The sequence below is a fragment of the Felis catus genome, chromosome A3 (genome assembly GCF_018350175.1).
Source record: "Felis catus isolate Fca126 chromosome A3, F.catus_Fca126_mat1.0, whole genome shotgun sequence".
Taxonomy (NCBI): Eukaryota; Metazoa; Chordata; class Mammalia; order Carnivora; family Felidae; genus Felis; species Felis catus.
This window is the reverse complement of record NC_058370.1, coordinates 98,173,152-98,193,007: the sequence shown is the minus strand read 5'-3', so window position 1 is coordinate 98,193,007 and position 19,856 is coordinate 98,173,152. Positions and strand designations below refer to the sequence as shown.

General features: G+C 36.2%; 2 protein-coding genes and 1 long non-coding RNA gene across 6 annotated transcripts in view; 2 read left to right on the top strand and 1 right to left on the bottom strand.

Moving 5' to 3' along the window:
- Window positions 1-1,389, top strand: part of LOC109498228 — a 34,014-nt gene extending 32,625 nt beyond the window's left edge. Inside the window, exon 4 of the long non-coding RNA XR_002154927.3 lies at window positions 1,186-1,389. This is a non-coding gene — a long non-coding RNA (uncharacterized LOC109498228). The remainder of the gene's footprint in view (window positions 1-1,185) is intronic.
- The window catches only part of LOC101083672 (ADP-ribosylation factor-like protein 5A), a 761,586-nt gene that overhangs the window by 443,078 nt on the left and 298,652 nt on the right, over window positions 1-19,856 (bottom strand). The gene's annotated exons all lie outside the window — the stretch shown is intronic.
- LOC101089093 (small nuclear ribonucleoprotein F-like) lies at window positions 5,320-6,469 on the top strand. Its single transcript, XM_011281195.3, has one exon. The coding sequence runs from the start codon at window positions 5,382-5,384 to the stop codon at window positions 5,775-5,777; it is 396 nt and encodes a 131-aa protein (XP_011279497.3). The 5' UTR covers window positions 5,320-5,381; the 3' UTR covers window positions 5,778-6,469.

Sequence of the window (19,856 nt, the reverse complement as noted above, 5' to 3'; positions counted from 1 at the left end):
AGTTTATTCATTGAACTTGAATGTGTGGATTTGTATCTTTCACCAAATTTGGGAAGATTTGGTCACTATTTTTTTTCAAATATTCCTTCTGCCCCTTCCTATCTTCCCATTCTGGGATTTGCATAATGTGTATGTTTGTATGGTATCCCCCACGGGTCCACTTTTATTTATTCTTTTCTTTCTTTTCCTCACAATGGATAATTTCAGTTATCCTATTTTCAAGTTTATTTATTATCTTCTGTCTGCTTATAGATGTTGTTGAACTCCTAAATGAATTCATTTTAATTGTTACACTTTTCAGTTCCAGAATTTTTGTTTTGTTTCTTTATAATTTCCATCTCTTTATTAGCATCCCTATTTTGTTCATACAATGTTTTCTTAATTTCCTGTAGTTCTTTGTCTATGTTACTTTGTTCTTTAAGCATATTTAAGATAGTTGTTTTGAAGTCTTTTTCCAGTAATTTTGATATCTGAGTTCACTTAGAAAGAGTTTGTCAACTTATTTTGATTCTTTGAAAGAGGTGTATTTTCCCGTATCTTTGAATCCTTCACAATTTTTTGTTGTTGTAAAACTGAACATCTGAGTATTACAGCGTGGTGATCCTGGAAATCATATTTTTTATACTTATTCAAGATTTCTCTTTCTCTGTTTTTAAATTACTAAAGACTTTAGAGACTTTTCTCAATTATTTTTGCAGACTATATTTCTTTTTAAGGACTGTTAGTGAAGTCTCTATGAAATCCTAGCTAAGTGGACTTAAAATCCTAAAAAAATTAAAAAAATAAAAAAATTTTAAAAATCTATCAAATTATAACATATGAGGTGAGCATTAACCAGGAGACCTGAATTCATGGTCAATAGCAGAAATGACTGAGGTATGTGGAAGATATTGTTGACAGCCCTTCAGAAACTAAAACTATGAGGAGATAGGCAACAGGAGCTTCCTCTTCGCATGATGCTCAGTGCATGCTGTATTAGTGAACTGACTTCTTAACAGGGGTTTTGTAGCCCAGAGGTTATATTCACACTCGTTTAAAGTAGTTCAGGCAAACAAAAAGAAAAAAAAAAGTATAGTATCCAGGACACTAAAATGTAGGATGTGTAAACATGGTAACCAGTGATATAAAACCAAACAAAAGTTTGAATTCCTCCCTTTGACCTCTTGCTCTTTGCTTTATAAACAGAATCCATGAAGGCAAGACTGGAAATACTGAAATATAAGAGAGTAGTTGAACATCAGAGGACAAGGAAGTGTCTTGAGAAGAAAAATACATCACATAAAGCAAAGCTGAGCTTCTTGAGCTTCTGAAAAAGTTGCTTTTGAGCACAAATTTCTCTCAATTCTGCATTTGATTTTCCAATCAATTCTGCTTGTCTTCTGTCTCCAACTACTAGATTGTTTGTTTGTTTTGTTTTTGTTTTTGTTTTGTTTGTTTTTTGGCTGGCTGTACAATTTAATCAGTGCTGATTATTTTACAGAAAGAAATGTATGGGGGTGGACATGGACCTCCAAGCCCTATCCCTTAACTCGCTCTCTGGTTCTGAGGATGGAGGGGTAGCAAGACAGGCTGTGAGAAGCCTCTCCCTCCAGGGGCCTTGGGGATCTGGGTGGCAGACCCATTTGCCCTGGGCTGAGGGGAAGCAGAAGGGACAGAGCCGGCTGTACAGTACCATTTCCACAGCAGCCTTGCTGCCTGCTTACTTTGGGAAGGAAAAGAAGGAAGAGGTGGCTCTGCCTTTAGGGCTGACCCAAGAAAAAGGGGAGTCTCCAGGACCACAATGGGCTCCTTTGGGGGCTCCACAGCCACATTCCACAGTCTGCGTGAGGGGATGAGCTGCTGGCCCTTCTCCACAGTGTCCCCTCTCCCAGTGCCCTGGGGGACAGGGAATAGAGGGGAGGAACCCCTGAGCCTGGTGCCTGGTGCACCCGTCAGCACCCTGTCTCCCTGGGGCAGCTGGGACCCTGGCAGTGGGTGCCTGAGACCGGTGGGGTTCTGAGACCCCTGAGAGTGGTGGTGTGGGTGAGGTTGGGTGGGAAGAGGCCCAGGAAAGATGCCCAAGCGCATCACAGCTCAGAGAGAAGTGGATGGGGGCTGGAAGCCCAGACTTGGTGGGAGTGAGGCTCCTAGGTGGAGGGGCCTTGACAGACTCCCTTTGGTCCTGGGTAAGGCAGGCCAGGAGGTATGGGCTCCAGGAGGTGTGTACATACCAGGAGGTGTGTTACCAACACTCAGCTGCCCCCTTCCTCATCTGTCCCCTCCCCAAAGTTCCCCTCTCTGCCACCTGGGCCAGCCTCATGGCCCTCATCGCTGCCCTCTCACTGTCACTGCCCACCCCGGGCTCTGCACACCCATCAGGGTTGAATGGCAGACAGGCCACGTGGGGCCATTGGAGTCCTGTGTCCACACGCTCTTGGCAGCCTGTGAAGTCTCACAGGGTGGATTTGGGGTAGTCCAGTTCCACTCGCAGGTGCTCGTTGTCAAACCTTCAGTACTTGGTGCCCTTGTAGAAGGACATGTAGGCTGTGTCCTTGCTCAAGAAGGCAGATCATTGATTTTAAGAAATATATTAGGGCTTGGGGTATAATAGATAATTTAAATGGATAGAGATAGAGAATTCATAGTAAATCTAAACAATGAATCCTTAGACACATAGAAGATACTCCCTAAAAATTAATGTGTGCAAAGCACAGATTAACCCAAATAAATCTAGTATTATCTACATCTTAAATTCTACACATTTTGCCCATCCAAAAAGTGTTTTGTCTGCAATGATTGTATTTCTCTTTAAAGTCACCTAATTTATATTTTTCTTACTCATGTGCATTTAATCATGGAAACAATGTTTACTGAGGTTCCTTTGAGTCCTCTTTTTTTTTAATAATTACATGAAAAATAAGATTTTACTACCATTCAATACAGTTTGGTTACATTTAACATAAAAGCAATGAAATGTTGATAATAAGCTTGGTATAAATTTTGCTTTAGAATTTAGAATGAATAATAAATTTTTAAAAAGACAAAATAAATATATAAAGATCCATATACTATTCAGGCTAATAGATGTGTAGCAGAAAGCTTAGGGGAAATACTTAAGCCTCAATCTATTTATGATCATATCTTTTGCACAGAGGCAAATGCTTTCTAAAATGTTCTCACATATCAACTACTTAGAATTTTAAAACTTTCACAATATTGCCATTAAAATATAAACATTTAGAATAAATTACAGATGTCCAAGGTCATGAAAACAGGCAATAACAAAGCCAAGATGCAAACGGGATTCTCTGGACTCCTTGATCAGCACTCACTCATTCCAATTTCCTCCTGCTATCCTGGACATTATCCTTTTTTCCCTAGAGAAATCCGTTCTGCTATGCCTTCTTACTCAATTTTTTTCCTACAAGATCTACCCTTTTTCAGTGTTTTGCTATCAAAGAAAAATATCAAAATGGAAGAAAAATATGCTGCTTTACTAATATGAAAATGACCATAACCTGGTATGTTAGCTTCCCCAAAAGCATGCCATTTTCAAATAGGACACTTGTTTTCCCTTTAGGGATAATATCTAACTTCAAACTATAGACTCCTATGGCAACTTGTGGTGAAGAATATTAGGCAGGGATTCATTCCTATTGCCAACAAAATAACAATGTGACCTGTTACACAGCTTGTCTGGTCTGAAACATCGCACTTATTCATGAATAATGCAGTAGATAGACTAATACTCAGTCTACAACTTTCAGAGTGTTTCTACATGAATTATCCCATTTAATCTCATGTCATAGGACATCACATATTCTGGCCTGATAAACTGACAGAAACAAAGACTGTGAGAAAAAGCAGGTGGAGTCAATGACCATGTTCCAGACTAGTCCCAAAATATGTAAAGTAGTATGTCATTAATGCTCAAGCTTTTACTTAACAGAATTAAATTGACACAAACCTACTGATTTTGTTACAGTTAGGTGAAGAACCCACCACACTGTTCAGGATATACTGTTGACATATGTCATAGTCTAAAAGCCTTTTTTGACCATTTTTATCCTCTGTCCTACACTCTGAAAATATGAAGTTTCTACTGATAACTTTGACATGAAAAGTTCATCAATGAAATAACCTCAGGCTTAATATGTCTTTGAATAAAACTAATCTGAAACTCATTAATAATGTTACTCTTAAAAATATAAAATAACATAAAAATAAAAATAAAGTAAAATAAATTAAAAAGTCTCCTTCATTTCATCCTATTTTCCTTTTGCCTCCAAACTGTAGTTTGATTGAAACTTGTTTCACAGCACTTCAACCCACAAAGCTAGAGTCACTTAGTAAACTACCCACACAAATTAACCCCAAATTCTATTTGTTTCCAAATTCTTTGTTTCTTTTCTAATGCTGGATTTTCTTTTTATTACTTGTAAAATAAAACCATAATACCAATAACAGAAAAAAAACATTATTTGGGTAAGCATTTTAGTTCTTGTTCAACTTGTCTTAGCTTGAGTTCCTGCCTTGCTATCTGAGGGACTATCGCCAATGTGGTTCAGAATCCATGACTTGTTTCCTCCAAACCTGAAGCTAGACCACTGAGCTTACAGTGAAAATAATGCTTATTCTCTGAAAGCAGATGGTAAAGACACTGTGAACTCTGTTTTATTATAAAAGAAAGATACCATAGTCATTTTTATTTTCAGTGTGTAGGCTTCAAACATAGGATTGAAGGATTTCCCAACAGATATTTGTTGAGTTATGAATAAATAAACAAGTAAATGAATAAAGAATGTTTCTCATGATTTAGTAAGCAGCTCATACTCTGGGATTATGTATCTGCATGTCTGTGTATATTATCTAGGTATTTCTTGAATACCTTGGGTATTGCTGACCCATCTGAGATGTTTTATATAGTCTTGTCACTCAAGTCTTCTTATGTCCCCAACAAATATACTCAGTTTCTGAGATGAAATGTGAGATTAAGAAAACTGTCTTCTGGGAGCACCTTGGTGGCTCAGTCAGTTAAGTAACTGACTTTAGCTCAGGTCATGATCTCACAGTGTGTGAGTTTGAGCCCCACACCAGGCCCTGCACTGACAGAGTAGATGCACTCACATGTACACACTCTTTTTCTCTTTTAAAAATAAATAAATATTTAAAAATAAATTAGGGGGCACCTGGGTGACTTGGTCGGTTAAACGTATGACTTCAGCTCAGGTAACGATCTCGTGGTTCCTGAGTTTGAGCCTGGCTTTGGGCTCTGTGCTGACAGCCTGGAGCCTGGAGCCTGCTTTGGATTCTGTGTCTCTCTGCCCCTCCCCACCAAAACTAAATAAACATTAAAAATTTTTTAAATAAAGAAAACTGCCTTCTGTTAAATCATACCAAACATGTATGAATTTATTTTTTTTTTTGTAGAAATTAAGAAAGTGAAAGCAAATGTGCCTGCTGTAACTACTCCAGTCATGAGGGACAGACAGCAAGCAGTTCAGATTGTGGCAAGTAGCCTGCAGCATTTGATTGTAGTCACCATGAGTTTGCCCCTAAATCCCAAAACCTTCCTGAAAGGATTAACAGGAAAGCCAGTAATGACAAAACTCAAGTCCAGAATGGAGTACAAAGACCACCTGGTATCTGCAGATGGCTATATGAACATGCAGCTCGCAAATGCAGAAAAATACATAGATGGAGCATCATCTGGACATTTCAGTCAAGTTATAACAGGGTGTAATAATGTCCTTTATAACAGGGGTGTTGAAGAAGAGGAAGAAGATGGGGAAATGTGAGAATTGCAGCTTTTGTGGGGATTTTTTTAAAATACATATTTCTAGACGATAAATAGGGTTTTTTTCCCCTTTAGAAATCAATGCAAGATATTTCCTGAAAGTAAATGCAAGATATGTAAGTCTAAATCACATCTTGGGAAACTGAGTAATTTTCAGCAAAGTATCAGCCACGTGACCATGATAGCTTAGATCTGCCTTTTGTCTAAACTATCTACTCAGAAGTTACTTTTGATAGATCCTATGCATTTTGTACTCACAGAATAAGTTATTCAGAATTTTGAGCTGGAAGATACCAGTCATAATTATTTTAAATTGTGAAAATACCAAATCTCCAAATCTGGCAGTGATATAGATACATGTGTAATGAATTTGAATGGACTGATTTATGTGAAGGATAATATACTTCTCATAAGATGAGAATCTTACAGAGTGATTCTTAACCAAAAGTGAACATCAGAATTATATGTAATTTTTTTGAGATGTACACATGGCTGCTCTGCTCTCACCATCAACCTAAATTGACTGGGCCAGATATTCATTTTAAAAGAAGTTTTACACGTAAATCTCATACACATCTCAAAATGAGTATGGTTGGTGGTTACTCAATTTCTAATCTAATGGTGACAAGTGAAAAGCTGCATTAGTTTATGTAAATCATGGAAACTGCTGAAATAAGCATTCCCCAAAATGTCAGTGGCTCAGTTAATAAAGGTGTATTTTTTAATCAGATTGCAATTTGTTATGGGTCATTCAGAAACTAATATCCTTTCATGTAGTAGCTTCTAGTGTCTGCAGTTCTTTCCCTTAATACTATACATATAGCCTTTCTAGAGGAGAAGGTAGGTCTGCTTTTAATCACTTCATTCCAGAGGAACATTTTGTTAATAGGACACACTACATTGTCCCAACTAAATGAAAGGGAGACAAGAAATATCAATTAGCAATGATCCAAAGGAAAAAGTGACAAAATTTGATATGGGTGATGACTAATAACATAATAAGTAGCCAATAAAAATTGAAAGATAAATATAATTCTGAAACATGATTTCTTATATGATCCTTGATATTCTTACATCGACTATGTCTTACTACAGAAATTTAATAGATCAATATGCTTAATACTGTAAAACAAATCTCATACTAGTCTAGTCCTGACTATAAAAATAAATAAATTACCGACTTCCTCAAGAGTTCTAAAACAATTATTTGATTAGTTCAGCACTTTTAGTATCTCCATTTAGTTTCATTGAGAAAAATAGGTCAAATCTATTTTTCATTGCATCAATTAACTGCTCCAATGATACACGGTCTTCCACCCAACAACTACTAGTGAAGGTGATTGCTCCAAGTGTTGCAAAAAAAGGGAAAAGATCATTTCATTATGGGAAATTGCACTGGTCTATGAAAATTATACTTAGGCTACAGATATGTATTTACTTCGTATTCTCCAATATTTGGCTCATTTTCTTCCATGTGAGTAAGCTCCGATCTTTAAACTCAGAATATACTTCAGCGCCAAAGAAGGAATGAATGGCCTTTGGTTATCAACTTGCAAGTCTAAAGATCAAAGGGAATATATGCAGGGCCTATAGGTTCGGTGAGTTAATTACAACTTCTGTATCATAAATTTCTACCTGCTTTGTGTTTTTTTTTTCAAGGATGATGTGAGGATAACGTATAACATGCATTACATTACGAATAGCAGCTATAAACAAACAAACCAAAAACTTAATATATAAGGTTGACGCCGTGAAATTATTTACGATGATGTGGTAAAGCTAATAGAGAAGTTTACTTATCAGTATTTGTTGAAATTAATATCAGTATTAATTTGATAGGATCTCCCTACAACTCATATAGGGATATTAGACTTAGGAGATTTGACACCGCGAGGAGCTAGATGTTTCTTTACCAGGCAAGTGATGCATTTATTTTTTAACAAATTCTTATCTTTTCTTTAAGAGAAAGAGCTACTGTAAACTCTGAGATTCCTGCTATTTTGAGTCACACAGAGCATTTTTAGAAAGTAATTGGGGACAATTATTTGCAATCTGGAACTAATCATGATTTGAGCCATTTAGCTAAAATCTTTTCAAAAAGTCAAAGATGAAAGATATATGAAACAAAATGAGGTCCCTTATAAATCCTAATCTAGGCATCCTGAAATCACATAGAACTAACCACATTTTAAGTGCATTATGTTAAATGGAAGAGTTTAAATTGATCACTAAAAGACAGGATTGTCTAAATGTGAAAAATGGAAGTTTAAGAATAATTGCTATGAAAAAAATAAAGCTACTACCAGGGAGAACTACAAGAAGGCTACAAAAGGACATTCTAAAAAAAGAAATTCTTATATACAAATATTCATGTTTAACAATGTCAAGGTTTACATATTCACAGCTGGTAAAGCCCAGTTAGGATTATAGTTTCAATTATTGTTACTATATTAAACTAATTCTATTTAAAACATAATTCATTATTTCTATATGCATCCCTCTTGTGTTTTTAAATTTTTACTTCAGTGCAGTTAACACACAATGTATATTAGTTTCAGGTGTACAACATAGTGATTTGACAAGTTTATACATTATGCTATACTTACCCCAAGTGTAGCTACCATCTGTCACCATTCAATGCTATACAATCTCAGTGACTACATTCCTTATGCTCTGCCTCTTATTCCCATGACTTATTCATCCCATAACTGGAAGCCTGTATCTCCCACTCCCCCTTCATTCATTACGTCCATTCCCCCTATTCCCCCGCTCCCTCCCCGCCCCAGTAACCATCAGTTTGTTTTCTGTATTTACAGGTCTGATTCTGCTTATTTTGTTTCTTTTTAAATGGCATCATCAAATTCACAAGTAGTGGCTGATTTCACAAGTAACAGAATAAAGAGTTATCCTTAACCTCTCTTTTTCCATACTACTTATTCATGGCATTTCTAAGGAAATACCAGTCCTATTTACTGTACTTCTTTAGCTCAGAGATTATTACATCCACTGATCGCTTCAAGAAAGTCCTAACTAGTTTCACTGTCACTAGTTTTGCCTCTCTTCCCACAGTGCTGTCAGATTTGTCTTTTCAGACCTCATGTCTGATATGTGTTTTTCCTAAATAAAACTTTTTTTTAATCATTGCCTATAAAGTTCAAAATATCTACTGCATCAATTACAATTATAGCCTATGGGGCAAATCCAGTCCACTATTTATTTCTGTAAGCTAAAATGATTTTTACACTGATTATATTCTAAATAATTATATAGTTACTTAAACAATGTGTTTAATTATACCTCTTGGTCTGTAAAGCCAAAAATATTTACTCTCTGGCCCTTTATAGAAGAAGATTGTAGAGCCTTGTGCTAGGAACCTGTGGAGAGCCCATTACATACACCATTACCATTGCATTAGCCTTACCTCTTACTACAACATTGACACCTATTTTCTAACCAAGACGTCCCTGGAAACTGTTGAATTTTTAGAAAATAAAATGTTCCTTCTCACTTCTGGGCTTTACCTCAGTTCTAAGTCTGAAACATTTACCTCTGCTATCTTCCTCATTGGATAAGCCCTTTCTTCCTTCAAAATCAATTTACCTTCCAGGAAAAACTTTACAGAACTTCACTGTTCTGAGTAGCTGCAGTTTGGTTTTCTGACAAACTGTCATCTTTCAATCTGTATAGTACTTGTTGTGCAATAGAATGTGTAGTAGTTTTCATTTTCCTAAATGGCTGCCACAATATCTCCCATCTCGTATGTTCTTCCGCACTATGACTCGCCATATTCCTGTGAGGAGGTAGAACCTATATCTCCACCCCTTGGATCTGGGCAGGACTAGTAACTGACTTGACTAGTATATTATGGCAGAATTAACACCATAACAGATATGAGAATACCCTTATGAGGCCTGGCGGCTTTTGACTCCTGCCATTTTGAAGCCAGTATCCAGATAAGAATTGTCATTATTATGGGTCCATCAGGTATTAATTAGCCTATTACCTAAAATGCCTATTTATGATGAGGCCATCCATGGTGAGCGAGATGTCCTGCACAGAGAGGGGGTGAAGGAGCAATGAGACACCAGCCACATGAATGAAGAAGCCACTGTGGAGGTGGATCTGCCAGGCCTGACACGGTATCTTATACTATGTGCATCACATAGCACACACATAAGCACACACAGTCAAATCGCCCACCTGAGCTCGTTCTACATTTCTGATTTACAAAATGTGAGCAAAATGAAATTGTTGCTTTAAACCAATAGCTTTTGGGGTGGTTTGTCATAATGCACTATATAGCCAGGACAAAATAACTGCCTCCTTGCTAATTTGTTTTCTCCATTTGAATGTAAGGTTTAGATGACTGAATAGTTTAGATGACTCTCTTACTAAGTCTGTTTCATGAGACCTGGCATATGGGAAATACCTGTTACATGCTTACTGATTGAATGAGTGAGTTTTCAAAGTGGAATGTAAGATTTAATATGCAAATTAATTAAGTTGCAGGAAAGTGTATAGCTAGCAGATGCTGTCTTCTATGGAGAGAAGAATAAGGGAATGGAAAGAAAGTGGCAAGAAAGAATGGTAAGCAGACATAAGGCAGATTTACATAGGGAAGAGGGAAAATATTGAGAAAGAGGTGGTATGAAGGTGCACTGGGGGTCACCAAGACCAACCCAAGTTTGGTGATTCATTAAATAGATCTAACATATAGTCTAACTCCTGACTATGATTTATTGTAGTGACTGACTATAAAGCAAAATTACCAAAGGGAAAACACACGAGGTGAAGTCCTGGGTAAACCAGGTTCACATTTCCAAAGGTTCTCAGTCATTGAGGATGCACTTAATTCCCCAATGGCAAGTTGTGACAGCATTTGTGAAATCTGTCTAAGGAAGCATTTTTAAAACTCAGCATCCAGGTCTTTGTTGGGGTCTGGTCATGTAGGCAGTTTCTGCCTAGCACTTACAAAAATTCTAGACATCCAGCATAAATCATGTGTTCAGTATTATTTATACTGTTTATACAAATAGTTTAGACATAGTAAATAAGCCACTCTTGTCAGTTCTGGGGATGGTGGGAATCCTCCCGAAATCTAAGTTCCCAAGGCTAGCTAAGGGGCAAAGTTATAAGCAGAACTTTCAAAGAATAGCAGTCAGGCCTTCTATTATAACTGTTTTCTGCATAGAAGGGAAAGGTTATAGTCCTTAGCGGCTACCCTCAGCCCCTGGGTGGCTCAGTTGGTTAAGCATCTGACTTTGGCTCATGTCATGATCTCGCAGTTCATGAGTTTGAGCCCCGTGTCCAGCTCTGTGCTGACAGATCAGAGCCTGAAGCCTGCTTCAGATTCTGTCTTACTCTCTCCACCCCTCCCCACTCATGCTCTCTCTCCCATTCTCTCAAAAAATAAACATTAAGAAAAATTGTAAAACTAAGTGATTTGTAACTCTACAGAAAAAACCTAGTAAGTATTGTGTTAGCCTTATATTAAGTAGATCCATTTTCAATTAAGAAACCCTCAAAGAAAAAAAAAAAAGACAACCTTCTGGTTGTTTTTTTGCAGAACATTTAAAAAGTTAGTTTTTACTATGAATGATAAATGATTTCCAAATAATTCTTACATTAAAGTAGAATCTTTGATATACCCTTAATACTACAAATATTTACTGACTATCTGCCATGTACAAGGCACATGCTAAAGTCTATAATGATACCTGTGAAGCAGGGACTTCCTATTAGGACTTAAGAGAAATAATAACATTGTAATCTGGCAAGGCTACACCAGAGGATGACATGGTTTGCTTTTTGCACATATCAAAGGAGACAGCTAGTGTTGCCGGAGAGAATGCTGGGACTATTCCTCTTCTCAAGTGCCTAGTGGGTCAAAAGCTTAATTATGAGCGGAACTGATTAGGGCAGAAACAGGAAGGATTTTGATTATTCAGTAGAGAGAATAATATAAACCAAAGGCTTTACAGTCTATAACACATTTAATAATTGTAAGTAAATCTGTACTAGAATGCAGATCTTTGAGGGGAAAAATTAGAAGTGAAAATAGAGGCTCAGGAAAATTGAGATTATTAAAAAAAATTCATGGGCACACTAACAGGTCTAAACTTCAAAGAAAGGCAACAAGCAATCAATGAACATCTTAAAGTGAAAGGACAGGGCTGGAGTATTTAAAAATAGATTTTCAAAGGGTCCAACTTCGGCTCAGGTCGTGATCTCAGAGTTCACAAGTTCTAGTCCACCATCGGGCTTGGTGCTGTCAACATGGAGCCTGCTTCCAGTCCTCTCTCCTCTCTTTCTGCCACTTCCCCATTAACACTCTCTCTTCTCAAAAAATAAAACACAGAAGATTCACATAGCCTCACAGTAAATGATGCATAAGTGATCTTGCTTCCAAATTGACCATTTTCATCATATATATAAAACTTAACTCATGTACTCTAAAATACTTTTGTATCACCAATGATAGAGGGTACTATAATATTTTTTGAAGCAATGGCAAGGGAAGTTCTATTTCTGGTCATAGAACAAACTGGCTATTTAAAGAAATCATTCCAAATAAAGTAACACATAAGTTTTCAGTATAAATTATTATTTTTTTTAGAAAACCTTAATGCCTGGCTTAGCTCACGGCAAATAATGGGATTCATGAGAGAACAGAAACTACAAGAAAATGAGAGTTCTGACTGGAAGCAGGGACGTCAGGTCAGCATTTCCTTCGGGCTTATATTCAATTCCTGGTGGCCTAGAGCCAGAATTTGAATGAGTTATACAACTAAGTTATTGGGGGACAAAAAGAGAGGCCCAAAAGAATGGGAGTTCAGATTGAAGGACCCCACATAAAATCAAATAACTCAAGAAGCAATTCTCTCAATAAGTGAAGTTGAAAGAAAATCCAATTTTATGGAAATGGGGAGGATGCCCGAGTGATTAAGCCTTGGTTCTGAGTCAGAGTAGAAGGCATCCTTGGAGAATTTCTAAGTCTCTATTCACACAGGTTTATATTTGTTTGTATCACTCTCCCCCTCCCCCCGCCAAAAATACTTTGAGATTGAAGAGCTCACAGTTGGTAGAGTCCACAGGCACTTGATAGAAACAAATGCAAGTCCTCATTAGATTAAGATATCCTTAATCACAATTTCAAATAATTCTCAAAACAGAATTCAAGGAATAGAGGTTCACACTCAAAAACAACTAAATACCTGAAGATCTGCAGCCATAAACAGAAGCCATCAATGAAACAACAATAACAATATAAAAACCAACAACACACACACACACACACACACACACACACATGCACACACAAAACAAAAAAACTAAGCTGAATACTGTAGTTATAGAGTATAATACAAACAGGTTTTATATATTTAAGGAAATAGAAAATAAAATGAAAGTATGATAAAGGTGTAAAACACTAACAAATCTGACAGAATTGAAAATAAATTAAATAAATTTTAGGATTAAAAAATAAGTTATGTAAAAATAAAACATTGAGCTTAAATTTCAGATTTGTCACAGCTGAGGAAATTAGTGACCTGGACATTTGTACTAAGACAGTAAGCTATTACATGGAATGAAGCAAAGATATATACACATATGCACATATTTTAACAGTCATTTAAAATATAGAGTATATAATAAAAAGGTCCAGCATACATGTAATTTGTGTCCCAAAAAAGAGACAATAGACAAAAAATGGGCATAAGCAATATTTGGAGAAATAATATCTGGGAAATGTCTGGATGAATGCAATAGCCAAATTTCTACTTCAGTAAGTTTAATGCATCCAAAGCAAAATTACACACACACACACACACACACACACACACACACACACACTCTCTCTCTCTCTCTCTCTCTCTCTCTCTCTCTCTCTCTCTCTCTCTAAGAAAAAAGTTAATGTAACTATAGAAAACCAACGACACCAAGATAATTATAAAAAATAGCCTGAGATAAAATATATCTAAAAAGAACGGTAATTATATGAAAGCTAAATGCTCAGCAGAAAGAAAGCCTATCAGAAGAAAGCATAATAATACCCTCAGCTACTGAGGGAATATAATTGACATATAATAATTCTATATCCTGTGAAATTATTTTTCATTCTCTTTGATTTTTTAAAAGAAAGTTAAAACAAACCTGATTATAAATCTCATAGATCTATCTTAAGAAAAAGTTTTAAATAAGCATTCTTAAAGAAAGGTCTAAAAATTGAGAAACGTCATGTTGTAGTCACTCCACAGAAATGTTATGAATCTCCAGCCAAAATCTGGTTTGGGACTTACAATGCTTATAATGTGATGTACTGTAATAATACATTCTAATGCTCTGTAATGATGGTAATTAGGGTTGTGGGGCTGGAGTGCTAGTTCTCATGAGAAAGCAGGGTCTTGCATATTTTGAACTTCTAGGGCATTTGGGTTTTCTTTTTAGCTTGTCCTTTTGCAAGGCAGAAGAAGTACAGAGGGAAGGGTGGGCCTTAAAATGTATGGCAGATAAACGAAACAAATAGGGTAGGATGGTATTTCAGCTGTTAGTCAATGAAAATGTTAAGAAACAAGTACTTATTAATTAACAGTCCTGGTCCTATAATTTAGTCCTCTTTTAGCCTCTACCAGGATATATAAGAAATGATGTATCTTTAAAATGTGAGTGCATTAAATACTATGAAAACAGAGATAAAGGGAGGAACAGAGGCTCCAGTGCTATAAATAAGCAAACAAAGAAACAAACAGTATTTTTAAAATTTCGTCTTTGAATACTATAGATTGAAAACAAAACTTCTCTTTGGTATTTTAAAGTGTGTAAGGAAACAATATCATGGCAGACTCACAGGCATCTATGCAATTTCTTTATGTTACTAAATAGAAAATAAAGTTTCCGAGCATTTCTTAGAGTCTAATTTACCCCCAGGAAGAGATTTACACAATGCAATAAGCTTCCTCATTGTTCCTTTCTTTGCTTCCTGATTCATTTATTCATGAAACCCTATCTTAAATTCCTCAAAGATCCTGACAACATCTATTCTTTTGGACATCATACAGTGTCCCAAACATAGTGAAATAAATGGTCAATTTGGAAACAAGATCACTTGTGCATCATTTACTGCAAGGCTATGTGACTCTTCTGTGTCCAGCGCTGTAAGAGTTGCTATGGAGAAGTGAACATAAGGAGAAGGTATAAAATAATTAAAGCAGAAGCAAGAACAAACACAAAACACCTCAAGGGTAATATTCAAATTGAAGCTAGTCAAAATATTCTATGAGGAAATGTGGCTTGAGTCAGGCATTGAAAAAGCCCACTGATTAGTAAAAATAGGAGGAGAATTCCTTGATTAAAATACAACTATGGAGATGTCCAGGATACAAAGAGCAAGAAGGAAAGTAAGGTAGAGGTGGTGAAACTGAGAAGTCTTTTTCAAGATCTGCTTGGGGAAGGAAGGCTGGTGCAGCCAGCAGTAAAATTGAAAAACTATGACAAGAACAGACTGATAGAATGCTTTAGTATTTCTAACTCTGCTACTTACAAAATCATCTTCTAATTTGAAACTTTGCCTCTTGGCTTCCCTAATGGAACCAAATAAATTTCAATTGGCTCTCCTAATATAAATATTAATTCTCTGAGCTTTAAACAGTTTTCCTAGATTTTATCTTATTACATTCTTTTAAAAAATCTATAAACCTCATAATTGCCTTTTGAATAAAATCCATATTTCCTATGTGCCATTCAGAATAATAATGATAAGCTCCCTAAGTACAAGTCAATCTTTATGTCTAACAAAATCTCTTCATCTCTACTCCAATTATACTGATTTCCTTTTTCTCCTAGATTTCCATGTGTGGGCTTGCCTCCATACTGATTGATGATTTTCTTCCCATCTTTCTTATATTTGTATTTAATATTTTACTCCTACTTCTCCTGTTCTTCCTCCTCACTCTCCTCCTCCCCCACCTCTTTCTCTCTTTCTCTGTGTATGAATGTGTTTGCAAGGAAGAGCTCTTAGACTTATGATTGTAAGATTAAAAAGATTGGGGCATTACAATACAGAGTTTGAGTGTAAAAAGAAACTTATTAAATAGTGTTTTGTCTGTAGGGCCCATCCATTTTAGAATCTGGTTCTTCAAACTCCCTCTCTTTAAAATTATGTTGTCTTATTTGCTTTCTCTTTCTAGGAACATGGGGAAAAACTAGCTTGGTGCCACCTCAATTTCACTGGGAAGTACATCTTATTTTGCAGAAGCTAAACTGGCCCCCAAGGAATGGAGAATCTATAGAGGTCACTTAAGTAATAAGCCTTTGCCTAGACCTAAAGGGAATTCTCATTTCACAGTTGACTCAGTGTATTCTCCTTAGTTCTGAGGAACCACACTTATATTTGGAGCTGATGTCTCATGACAGCAAGTAAAGTGATTCCATTTCCATAGCATTGTCCTCTATCACGATTGCAAAAGTGACATCTCTACCAGCACCACTACGTCTTCCCACCTGAGAATATAATTTTCATGACAGTTTTTACATGCTGTCTTTTTCAGCGGTGTTTTAGTGCATAGTACAGTGTCTTTCATGTATCAGAAACTCAGTAATTACTTATTGGATGTGTGAAGTTCATAGAGAGATGATAAATAAAGCAGCTTACAGATATTTGACAAGCTTCCCATGATCACCAAGATTCATACAGCAAAGTTGTAGGCTTTGTTTAGGAGCTTGAGACACTATTTAAATATTTTAAGCAGGGAAACTACAATAAAATTTCCATATGCATTTGCCCCCTCTGGCTACAAAATGGATAATAAATTTCAACAAGATGGAATTGGATGACGAGAACAGTAATATAGTTATTACCACATATAAAAGTGGTCTCAATGGATAAGATGTGGTCAGGTTCAAAGTAGTTTTATGAGACAAAATCAATAGGCCTTTGTTATGTGTTATGTGCAAGTAGGGAGGGAAAAAGAAGTTTCAAGGATATTCACATTTCCAGTTTTGGCAATTAGTTGAATATTGGTGCCTCTTACAAAGATGGACAGAGAGAAGCAAAGCTTATAGGAAAGTATGAATTCAGTTTGGGGCCTTTTCCTTTTGGAAGTTTTCTTAAAATGTCTGAAAAAATATTTTATCAGGTTATATACATGACTCTTCAGGTTGGAAAAAGGTTTGTGCAGGGAATAATAGTTTAGAAGTTATTATCACTGAGTAATCTGCACCACAGGCATAGACAATATGGAGTAGGGAGAAAAATAAGGGTGGGAAAAAAAAGATGGAGTCCCGGAGAGGAGGCTTAGACATTCCATTACTCAACATCATGGTGAAGAATAATGAAACACAGGGTGCCTGGGTGGCTCAGCTGGTTCAGTGTTTGAGTCTTGATTTTGGCTCAGGTCATCCTCACAGGCTCCTGGGATAGAGTCCCACGTTGGGCTCCATGCTGAGTGTGGAGCCTGCTTAAGATTTTCTCTTCTCTTCTCTTCTCTTCTCTTCTCTTCTCTTCTCTTCTCTTCTCTTCTCTTCTCTTCTCTCTGCCCCTCTCCCCTACTCATGCTTTTTCTCCAAAATTAAAAAAAAAAGAAGAAAACACAGAACAAGAAATGCCTCACGAGTGGAAGAAGAGGCTACACTGTCATGGAAGTTAAAGGAAGAAAATTTTAAGAAATAGATAATGAGACATATTTCAGGCATTTTGATAAGTTAGGAGGAAAGCAACATATGCACTTTGGGTTTAGCCACATATAGTTAACTAATGACTTTGGTAGGAGTACTTGTGTTCCTCATGACCAGAGCCAAAGGGGAATGATGGTAGACTGAGTAAGGAATAGCAAGTAAGAGAAGAAAAAAATGGACTAAGTCTAGAAAATATATATATATTTTTACAATTTTGGCTTCGAGAGAAGAAATATTACCAGCCTTAACCCTACTCCCCCGCAAATAAGGCAGAGCTGTGAAAGTGGTATGTTTCTTTGGTTGTTTCATCTTTTCCTTGTTTAACTTTGATTTGAAATGGGAAGGACTTGAATATATTTAAACATTTTTGGTAAGCATCTTTGTGAAAGAGATAAGATGGAAGACATTTTGGAAAGTATCATGGGTCATCTTTAGGTACCTGACAGGCCCAGACACAAAGTCTAACATACAGTGATCCCTAAACGAGTTGATATGAATTCATGCAACACAAACTGGCCATTGCAAGCCTATATGGAATGCTTACTGGACTGGGAACAAAGGATATTCATACTTCTCTTTGTCTCCCCAGAATGATAAAAGCAGTGTTTGAAACTCAATCAATGTTGACTGAACACATCTATCTTCTGATTGCTTAGCACAGTTCCCGGCATAGAGGATGATCCGTATAACTACTTGTTGTTTAAATAGTCAAATAAATGAATTAGTAAGAGAATAAATCTGATAAGACAGGCCCTAAAGAAGCCTCTGCTAGCTGTTTTCATAATTCTATAATATCAGAAAACATGTAGGCCATGGGGTAGGTATTCCATACATTTCTTATTTAGCTGGAAATTTCCATGTTCTTTGGAGAGGACCACATAAATAACAAAATTACACATTTCCCTGTCTGTCCAGTTAGTCTAACTGATCTGATACAGATCTAATGACTTTGATTATCTTAATGCACACTTCTCTTAGGGTTTTTACATTTTTTGCTCAACTTGGTTTTTGTTTTTTTAAAACTTTTTAAAATTTTTATTTTTGGGAGAGAGACAGAGAGAGGGAGCATGAGTAGGGGAATGGCAGAGACAGTGGGAGACACAGACTCTGAAGCAGGCTCCAGGCTCTGAGCTGTCAGCACAGAGCCCAATGTGGGGCCTGAACCCATGAACTGCAAGATCATGACCTGAACCAAAGTCAGATGCTTAACGGACTGAGCAACCCAGGTGCCCCTCAACTTGGTTTGTTTTTATGCAGATAACTTTGGGCAAGGATATCCACACATCACACTTATTTTTATTATTAACTTTAAATGAAAAATGAAAAATACATTTCAGATGAACTTAATGTTATTTTTAATGTATTTTTTTCGTCTCTCTTTTTTACTATTATTGTCTACATGTTAGATGTGCTAAAATGCTTCCAATCAGTATATTTTAAAATATCACAGTAAACTGGTGAAGCAAAATAACAGTATACAAAATCTGTTGGAAATCTAATTTTCAGTGCAAAGAGAAAGCTGGGCTTGATCTAGAAACTCTCATTCTTGGTCTTAGGGAACAATATTTGGCAGCTGTCTTCTTTGCTGTTGGGAAACGAATGAAAAGTTTACCCTTCTCCTGACTGGAACACAATTTCTCTTCTTTAGCAGAGTTTTCTTAGAGCTATATCATGTTTCAGTTACTTCATTCTGGTATATGGAAAACTATCATTTTTTCCTCTTATCTCTCAGACGGAGAGGAAACAGGAACCATATATGTCCCTCTCTCTTTTGTTTCTACACCTCATTGTAATGGCAGGAAATAGATCTATCCTACAAGTTTAAGAAAGATTGCTGGATGGGAAGAAATTGAATGAATTCAACAATTCAGTTATAACAACAGCTTCTGTGACATACTGTTAATATAAACTCTATTACCCAGCTCAGTTATATAGTCTTAAATTCATAGTCATGACTTTTAGGTACTTAAACAAACAAACCACCAGAAAATTAAAATTGGTGTAAATTTGATTCACGTTAGAGGTCAATCACTGTTTCGATTCTTATCTCAGAACCTAAATTATGATGTACTATATAGATATCTAAAGAAATGCTATTAAGTTTTGTATATGATTTTTTGTTTTTAAAATGAAAACAATATATTGTGCTTATTTAAAACACTGAATAGTTCAAAAAGGCTTTCAATGAAAAGCAACACTTCCAGTTTCTCTATAGAATAGCCATTTCTTCTGGTAGTTACTGTTATATCCATTATGTCCATGTTACCTATTGATTTAATCACTGAGATAATATCTATAAAAGAAAATTACTTTTTTTCACTTATACTTTTCCCATAGCCTCCAAATATTTATATCTCAAATACCAACTTTATTCTGATTCTACTAATTTTCTTCCATTTTGGACATC

What these genes read in the sequence shown, in the direction of transcription:
- LOC101089093 (XM_011281195.3), top strand. Translation starts at nt 5,382, where the DNA reads ATGTATGAATTTATTTTTTTTTTTGTAGAAATTAAGAAAGTGAAAGCA.